This window comes from Alexandromys fortis, unplaced genomic scaffold (genome assembly GCF_014885135.2).
Source record: "Alexandromys fortis isolate MF-2015 unplaced genomic scaffold, M_Fortis_MF-2015_v1.1 scaffold_5, whole genome shotgun sequence".
NCBI lineage: Eukaryota > Metazoa > Chordata > Mammalia > Rodentia > Cricetidae > Alexandromys > Alexandromys fortis.
This window is the reverse complement of record NW_026067924.1, coordinates 8,277,251-8,286,843: the sequence shown is the minus strand read 5'-3', so window position 1 is coordinate 8,286,843 and position 9,593 is coordinate 8,277,251. Positions and strand designations below refer to the sequence as shown.

Here is a 9,593-nt window from a genome sequence, read left to right as displayed (position 1 = left end):
CTGTGGGCATCAGACGTGCAATTAGGGCACAAACATACATGCAGACAAAACGTTTGCATACATAAAATACATTATTTTAATTAAAAAGTTAAAGAAGGTAAGGCACCTAAGGTGCCACATTTGAGGAGGACTCTCATTAATTGTTCAAATACACTGTGCCCTGTCCAGGGATGGAGGACACGATGTTCTGTGCAAATTTGCCTCCATGTTTGTTTCTGCCATTTGACAAAAAGAAGTCCTCCAATGGAGCAGTATATACCCCAGCAGTTGGGAAAGTCTCTTCTGGAAGTTAGCACCAGGATTCTGTGTCAGGGTTTATGCTAGGACAGACCTAACAGGACACCTGGAGCCAACTTCTTCACTGCTGAACCTCTTACATGGATGGAGGTTTGTAATCAGCTACAGCTTCCAGGCTCTTTTGGCACCTGGGAGAAGCTCCTCCCTTAGTGCCCTGTCATTCAGAGACCCTAAGCTCCCACTGGTTTTTTTTTTCCCCTTTCTTCAGGGCCCAGGTGTTCCCCCAACCCCCACCCATCCCCAGCCAGCAGAGGACAGAGCTGGATGAGATCAGGTCAGGTCACTGCCTCCACTCTTGGCTTGAGGCTCTGAGATGATGTCACCACCCTGCAGTGAATAAAGAGCCTTCCTGAACAGGGTAGGCTGCTAGACTGCACTCCAGGAGCCTCAAGCCTTGAACACTGCACTTGGAGGCTGTAAAGGAGACAGGTGAGGGTGCCTGGCTCAGTCCAAGTCTATGGGACCAGCAGAGTCCATGTTTAGTAGGGCCAACCTGTACTGGGGGAAGGAACTCCAGGATCTGAGTTTTAGTAAAAGTGACAGAGGGCAAATGGTATCTGTTAGGCATTTACATAAGAAAATTCTCTAGAAACCCAGTTGGCCATTGGCAGTGAGCCTGGGCTTTGTGCTGGAGTCCTGAACTGTAGTGATCCATCTCAGTCAGGCATAGGTGCTGCAGGGTCTCAGTGGTTTTCTCCTTTGTCTATTCTCCTGCTTCCTCTCTGGTCCTATCATCTAGACCATTTTACTTCCTCAGCCCTCTCCTTGAGTATCTGTGAATTAACGTCTTTCTTCTGTGTGCTCTAAAGGTCAGCTGGCTTGCTCCGATCTGAGCTCGCCTCATTCCCTCCTTAAAATAAGTGATCCCATGTTGACTGCATGTGACCTGGATGTTCATGGCTGTTTTCTTCTTCCCTTCCTCTTTCTCTTCCTCCTCCTCTTTATCCTTGACCTCACCATCTTCACAGAGAGAAGCTAGTCCCCCTCTCTCAGCTGTGTCCTGTGTGTGCAGTCCTGAAGCTCTGATCTTCTACCTACACATATGGGACAGATACTAGTTTGGTCTACTGCCGTGACCACACCTAGATAATAACCTTAAAATTGGAAGGACTGTGACTGAGAAAGAATTTGTAAAATCCAGTTTTATGTTCTTATAACTTTGAAATGAGAACCAAGAGTAGAGTCCCAGATTTCCCTGAGTCAGATCAGGGAACCTCCAGCGCTGTACTGAGTACCATTTCTCCTTTGCCTCCAGACTCTGCATCATGAACACTCTGTCTGAAGAAAACGGCACCTTTGCCATCCACGTTTTAAAGATCCTTTGTCAGAACAACCCTTCAAAAAATGTATGTTTCTCTCCTGTGAGCATCTCCTCTGCTCTAGCTATGGTCCTCTTGGGGGCGAAGGGAGACACTGCAGTCCAGATATCTCAGGTAAGCTCCCTGTACTTGACACCCATTTCACATACCTAAGGGCTGCAGAGAAGCAGGGATAGGAATATGCATAACCAGTTTCATAGGACAGGGGCTAAAATGAAGCAAGAGAATCTTCTCCAGTAAGACTTCTTTAAAGCAATGATTTTTTTCATGAGTAATGACTTGGTAAGGTCTCAATATTGTCTCCAGACTTCACTTAGAAAATGGTGCATAAAGAGATTCATGCTAGGTATTGTGACAAGGCTTTAAATTCCAGCTTCTAAGGAGATGTAGACAGGATGATCACAAGTTCAAGGCTACCTGGTCAACTTAGTTCCACATGGGGTTTGTCTGTATTTTTGTGTTATGGAAGGAGGGTGTTGCAATTACAACTCAGTTGTAGGACTCCTGGAGAATGTTTAAGGCCTTTTGTTTAGTCCCAAGTACTTCATAGAAAAAAAATGACAAAAATATTTGAAACACAGATTTCTTAGATCTAGTTCATTTTTAGAGCAATAGAGTTTGTAATTATTTATTGGAAAGTGAGACTAATACCTGCTTTTAATTATTTTGATATCAATTGTCTTTACATCAGAACCTAATATCCTGCCTTAAACATCTCTTATTAGCTTGCAAATTCTGTTTACAACCAAAATTCTTCATTACTGATGTCATACTATTTCATTGTTTTCATTCACAGACACTTGGTTTAAACACAGAAGAAGACATTCATCGGGGCTTCCAGTGGCTTCTAAGAAACCTGAACAAGCCAGAAAAAAAATACTTGCTTAGAATGGCCAATAGGATCTTTGCAGACAACACTTGTGAATTACCCCCAGTAAGTTGAATCAGTAGAATGATATCAATTGCTTTGAAAATATTTGTTGCTATAGAGAAGGATCCCAGAGATCTTGAGGAAATTAAGGGTAAACTTTGAGCCAGGGCGATTGTACAAATCTAGAAGACCTACATTTAGAAGACTGAGACAAGAAAGACACGAGCTCTAGGACAGCATAGTCTCCATAGTGAGACTCGACTCCCTAAGCTTGGACCAAGACCAAAATTCTATAACGATACTTTGAAATATTTTAAATCTAATTTTGTGTAATGTTTATTTATTCAGGCCTGGCTATTCTCACTTACAAAGGCCTAGTACAAAAAGATGCTTGTTCTTTAAAGTGATATCTGCACTCATTTTAGTTTTGTTCTTTGATGTCTTTGTATTCAGAAGGTCAGGATCCCTGCAGACACTTTATTTGCCCATGTTACCTTTCTGAACGTTTTTCTCTCCAAAGACCTACAAGGAGTCCTGTCTTCAGTTCTACCACTCGGAGCTGGAGCAGCTGTCCTTTGCCAAAGATCCAGAGGAGTCCAGGAAGCACATAAACACGTGGGTCTCCAAACAGACTGAAGGTCAGAATTTCAAGTTATTTCACACCCCACAATTTTCTCCTTTCCATCCACCCCTCCCTCTTCTTCCTTCCCTCCTCTTTCTCTTAACTTCCCTTCTCCCTCATGGACTAATCTCATGTTATTTCAGGGAGTCAAAGAGATGCAGACTCACATCATGATATGTGGTATAATTTGGACCTTAGTGAATTCATGGAGGTTTTATTCGGAAACTTAGATTTGAAAAATAGAGTTATTTGTATATTTCTTCAAGACAGGGGAATGATACAAATGTCACGAGAACTCATGGGCCTGATTTCCAGTCTAACAGCTTAGATTAGAAGACAGGGGTGGTCTGCAGGCAGGCAAAAGCAGTGCTGCTTCTCCCTGAGTTCTTTAGTCGGGGCAGCACAGGAAGGCAATGTCCACTCTGGGGAGCGTCTTCCCCCTTAGTCACTTTCCTGGGAAATGTCTCCACAGGACTGCCCAGAGACATGTCTCTTAGTTGATTCAGACTGTCAAGATAGTAACCTCCAGAGCATCCATGGTTAAACATTAGTCCCCTGTGACCCCTTCCACATTTCCTGCTTCTTTATTCACCATCCTGGAGTCACTTTTTCTGCTTTTTCCAAACCTGCTTTCTGTGAGAGGCTTGGAAATCGTTCAGCATCCTCATCTTGAGGATGGTCATTCGGTGCACATGATCTCCAGTCATACATGGATGCTGGCATCCTGTTTTCGCTTCTTTTCTTTTTTTTTTTTAGCAAAATTTGAAACTGATTCTTGAATCTGCCCAGATGTAACATCATCTTATTTCCCACGCATGTATAAAATGAACCTGAATGAAGTCTCTGCTTTTTCAAAAGGGAAAATTCCAGAATTGTTGTCAGATGGTTCAGTTGATTCAGAGACCAGGCTGATTCTTGTCAACGCCTTATATTTCAAAGGAAAGTGGCATCAACAGTTTTACAAAGAAAGCACAGAGGAAATGCCCTTTAAAATAAACCAGGTAAGGAACAGTATCCAAAAGTTCATGCCAGTGTGTCAAAGAACTTGCATGGAAATGTGTAAAGGTGAGTGTGTAGCTCTGGGGTTCAGTGGTAGATATCGCATGTCTTGTGGGGTGCAGAGCTTGATCCTCAGCCTAGAAAGATGGAGAATAGGAAGGCACATAAAACCATTAGAAACTAATATTTTTGAATGAAAGGTTAAAATATAGAAAATTGATAGAAATATAGAACATTAACGGCCTAAATTATTTTTCATCCTTTTGGGGGCAATTTCCACTTTTGACAATTTCTCATGTGACCACTACTTTTACCTCTCTCTAAACTAAATTTTCCTTATGTACAAAAATGTCAGATATGACTTCTTATATTATGTTAGTATAATATATAGATGAAGCATGATACATAGTAGAAAAGATTATACAAACGTTGATATGATAACATATTTTAATTAAAATAAACATTTTAAACTATTAGCCAATTTATCATTAATAAACAGGATTTACAATTCTCTAGCATTGAAACAGTGAGTGGTTCAGTTTCAAAGATCTCAGTTTTAATTGAAGTATATTTAAGTAGTTTGCTCAATCTCTATATAAATAAAACTTAATGAAGTTTGCAGCCTTACCTATGTTAAACTGTTCATTCCCTTCTGTATTGGAAGTACTTTAAAGTTTTTTAAAACATGACTTCTTGCCGGGCGATGGTGGCGCACGCCTTTAATCCCAGCACTCGGGAGGTAGAGGCAGGCACATCTCTGTGAGTTCGAGACTAGCCTGGTCTACAGAGCTAGTTCCAGGACAGGCTCCAAAGCCACAGAGAAACCCTGTCTTGAAAAACCAAAAAAAATAAAAATCAGGGTTCCTATCTACTACAGTTCCATATCTGCTTACAATAACTATTTTGTAATGAAAGCAGGAAGAGACTGGTAGACGTTAACTAAGTGTTCACTGGATCATGATTAGGGTTGTCATTGGGAGTAATGATAACACTGCTGGCATTAACTTCAGCTCATTTGAAAACCTTTTGACCTCTCTCAATAATGTATTTTATGTCCTGGGTTCATCTGTTCAGAGTGAGGAAAGACCAGTGCAGATGATGTTTCAGGAAGACATATTTAACCTCGCCTACGTGAATGAAGTACAGGCACAGGTGCTGGTGATGCCCTACGAGGGCCTGGAGCTGAGCTTTGTGGTCCTGCTCCCGGATGATGGTGTGGACCTCAGCCAGGTGAGGCAGGAGAGGTTGTATTATTCGACTCTCTAAATGTCTTCTAGAAGAGTCCAGTGTCTGTTCTCATTAGATGATAATTAATTCTTTTCATCTTGGCAACTTCATGGAGAGTTGAACTAACAGACTGAGCTTAGAATTGTGTCCAGGCACAAGGTTTTGGGACCAAAGTATGTTCAAGATTTCCACTGCAGGTTGTGTGACTTTGCCATATATTATAATTTCATCACAAGAATACGATGTGATGATCATTACCTGATAGAATGAAATGAGGGGAACTCAGGCAGCAAACTTAGCATAGTGCTTGGAAAATAACACCCCTCTGTAAAGAGAACTTTATCATGATCCTTGTTATTATTTTATTTTAATATACTAGAACATAAAATATACAGAAAAAATATTGCACTTTAACCCAACAAAGAGGAAGAGGAAGAGCGACATCTGCAGATAGAAGAGTCAGGCAAATCATTATGAGACTTCTTGGTCTTTCTTGCAGCTGGATGCCCCACTATATGTCAGACAGACTCTGAATGGAGGGCAGTGCAGTGTGAAAGATCTAAGGGGTCTTTGTAATCAGAACAGATTCCCTGGCTCTTCTTATCCAGCTCCCTAACAGTGGCATGGCATATGTAGTGTTAGTTTTTCATCACTGATAAAATGCCTAACAAAAATAACATAGGAGGGGAAGGATTTATCTAGACACACAGATTCAGAGAGCTCATTTCAAATTACCTGTCTGCATCTTACGGTCCCATTGAGGCAGGTGCATTTGGCAGACATTACAGGCCTTTTAGTATTCAGGAAGCAGAAAAATAAGAAGGGACAAAGAACCAAGGACATCCTTCAAAGGTAACCTCCAAGAACTGCTTCCTTCATTCTTCTTTTTTAAAATTTATTTATTAAAGATTTCTGTCTCTTCCCCACTGCTGCCTCCCATTTCCCTCCCTCTAGACCCCCCATGCCTAAAAAAAGGTACAAAGATCTGCAGAGCAAGCATTTACTATGAGAGTCTTTTGAAAAATTTCACATTTAAGTCACACAACTCACAAAACACTATCTAACCAGGAATAGACCTCCCTTCCAGTGGGTTGAGGAGAAGATGGCCAGGTCTTCCTACCTCTCAGGCTATGGCCTCCGTACCCATCAGGGAAGCCACATACTAGCAGGACAGTGGGACACTCATGCTGTCTGGCCACGTGAAGAGACAGTGCCCCATGTGGGATGATGGCACATTCTGTGAGCAGGAAGTGATTATGAAACTCTGGGTAAGACCTCAACTGTGAATCTGACAGTCTCTAAATCTGATTTTTCAGGTGGAAAGCAATCTTACCTTTGAGAAGTTAACAGCCTGGACCAAACCAGACTATATGAAGAGAATTTATATAAAGGTTTTCCTTCCAAAATTTAAATTGGAAGAGGATTATAAAATGGAGTCTGTATTTCAGCACTTGAGAATGATGGATGTCTTCCAAGGAAGCAAGGCTGATTCATCAGCAATGTCTCCAGAAAAAGACCTATGTCTGTCCAAGTTTGTTCACAAGAGTGTTGTGGAGGTCAATGAAGAAGGCACCGAGGCTGCAGCAGCCTCGGCCATCATAAGTTTTTACTGTGCTTGTATACTTGTCTTAACATTCCGTGCAGACCGCCCCTTCCTGTTCTTCATCAGGCACAATGAAACCAATAGCCTCCTGTTCTGTGGCAGGTTCTCCTCTCCATAGGCACAATTACCATGTCAGGAACAGTTCTCAATTCAGCATCTTGAGAACTCCTGTAACGCTGTGAAGACGGGCATATGGCAGAACCATGTTCCAAGGTGAGGGCACATTTCTCCTGGCACTCTGATCTTCAGATGTCCTCATTCATTTCCCCCTTTCCTGACCTTATCTATGGCATTTGCCGGGTCTCAGGGCCACAGAGTGCTTTGGTTCCCTGTTACGTATAACAACAAAAGAGGCAAACAATTCCACAAGGTAACCACAAAGTTCGCTAAGGGGACCTTAATAAGCACCCCTCACACTGCACTGACAAATCATGCCAACTATATATTCTGTGCTTTCCTGGCTCCTCAACTCTTGCCATCACTTGTCTTAATCTGTACACATGAGAATAGACACTTCTGTGGATGATGACTCCTATTGCAGTTTTCCAAGTGATTGGTCCTTAATGCACACTTTAATATTACTTTTCTTTGCTGTCCACCAGTCACCAGGTGTGTGCCCACCACTGTGCTAGTCTTGGGGGCAGATGCAGACAGTGTGGTCCTCCTCCAACAGCTGGACTTCACTACTTTTTCTCAAATTATCTCTCTGCCATGACAGCTACCTCGAACTACTATATTTCCTCTTTGCTGAAATCATGATTCTTTAAACTATTGTTTTTCTCCACAAGCAATTGTACTAGTCAAATTCTGTGACAACCTTAATGACCATTTCAAAATCAATTTTGTTTTCTCACCAAACATGTATGCTGCTGAATAAATAACAGCGTGAAGTCTGAGTCTGCATTTGCTTTCATTAAAAATATCAACCTTGGTTGAGGAGGCAGAGTCAGCAACCAGCTGATAGAATGTAATCGTAGAGAGTCAGAGGGCGTCTGGAAGACAGATGGAGAGATGCACAGGTGGTAAGGAGGGACTTTGAGCATGGCATCTTTTTGATTTGATGGAGCAGAAGAAAACACCTTTTGGAGACACCAGCAAGGAGGGATTACCAGCAAGTTGTTCTTCAATCTCTCCGCCTTAGCAAGTTCTCATCCAGCCCTCTCCTATATTGTGCTCGCTTTGGCAGCGCCGATACTAAAGTTGGAACAATACAGAGAAGATTAGCATGGCCCCTGCACAAGGAAGACACTGCAAATTCGTGAAGCGTTCCATATTTTAACCTCTGAGGGAGCCATCACCCTCTGAACATGTGATTGATATCAAGCCAGAACCAGATGATCTCACTGATGAAGACCTCAATTTTGTACAGGAGAATCCCTTATCTCAGGAAAAAAAAAAAAAAACCTACAGTGATACTTACGTATGGTTTTTCTTGCCCTTCTATTCAAATTTATCGACCACCTGCAAGTAGAAATGCAGACACTAGCACTCATATAAACAGGCTGCCAAACAGCACTCACGCTGCCAAGCAGCTGGATGTACAGAGCAGCCAGGTATACGAAGCGGGACGTTTGTGTGAACCGGAAGCACTTAGCATCATAGACGTCACTTGCAGCCCCTTCTTTCAGAAACAACTTGGATAAAATGAGTATTGAGGATGAACACTTTTGGAAGAGAAAGTTGTCTGTGGTAAGTTCAGTTGTAAGAGTAAAAAGATTCAGTCGTGATGGAGAGGAGGAGGAGGAAGATGAGGATTATGGCTCCTGGATAGGAAGTTTGTCCAGCAGTTGTGTCGGTGCCAGCAAAGCCTGAGAGGAGACCTTCTCTTCCACCTTCTAAACAAGCCAACAAGAATATCATTTTGAAGGCTATCTCCGAAGCTCAAGCCCGTAACAAATACAACTAACTCTTCTGCAGATCCACAGAAACAGACACTTTCAGTCGTTCCCAGAACTCGAACTGCTCAAGAAGAATTGCTAGCGGAAATGGTCCAGGGGCAAAGCAGGGTCCCCAGAATAAGTCCCCCTGTTAAAGAGGAGGAAGCAAAAGGAGATGGGACAGACAAAAAAATCAAGGCACTCAGCAGAGGAAGTTATTATCCCGACTGCAGATTGACCCGGTAGTGGTATAGACAATGGAGATGAGCCCAGCTGAGATGACTGACCCGAGTGTGGCACAAAAACCAGAAAAGCTTCTGGAGCGTTGCAGGGACTGGCCTGCTTGTAAAAATGGGGACGAGTGTGAATAGCATCATCCCATTTCACCTTGCAAAGCCTTTCCCACTTGTAAATATGCTGAAAGATGTTGGTTTGTGCATCCAAACTGTAAATCTGATGCAAAGTGTATAAGCCAGATTGTCCCTTCACTCACATCAGTAGAAGAATTCCAGTACTGACTTCAAAACCAGTAGTCCCTTCACCAGCACCATCTTCTAATGGTCAGCTCTGTCTGCCGTTACTTCCCAGCTTGTAAGAAAATGGAATGTCCCTTCTACCACCCAAAACACTGTAGGTTTAATACTCAGTGTACAAGACCAGACTGCACGTTTTACCATCCCAACATTATTGTACCAACAAGACATGCCTTGAAATAGATCGACCTCAAACTAGCGAACGATGCCGTAGTCCTACCTGGCAAGAAGATCACGGAGTTTGA

General features: G+C 42.4%; 1 protein-coding gene, 1 non-coding gene and 1 pseudogene across 2 annotated transcripts; all 3 read left to right on the top strand.

The window, feature by feature from the left end:
* The first annotated feature begins 653 nt into the window (after nt 1-653).
* Nucleotides 654-7,749, top strand: LOC126501701 (serpin B9-like). The gene is made up of 7 exons (XM_050142527.1): nt 654-726; nt 1,553-1,730; nt 2,413-2,550; nt 3,008-3,125; nt 3,968-4,110; nt 5,183-5,338; nt 6,652-7,749. The coding sequence occupies exons 2-7, from the start codon at nt 1,563-1,565 to the stop codon at nt 7,054-7,056; spliced, it is 1,128 nt and encodes a 375-aa protein (XP_049998484.1). The 5' UTR covers nt 654-726; nt 1,553-1,562; the 3' UTR covers nt 7,057-7,749.
* A 359-nt stretch (nt 7,750-8,108) lies between these two features.
* LOC126501893 (U6 spliceosomal RNA) lies at nt 8,109-8,216 on the top strand. Its single transcript, XR_007591825.1, has one exon. It is a non-coding gene; the product is annotated as a U6 spliceosomal RNA (small nuclear RNA).
* A 7-nt stretch (nt 8,217-8,223) lies between these two features.
* Nucleotides 8,224-9,593, top strand: LOC126501625 (zinc finger CCCH domain-containing protein 14-like; annotated as a pseudogene).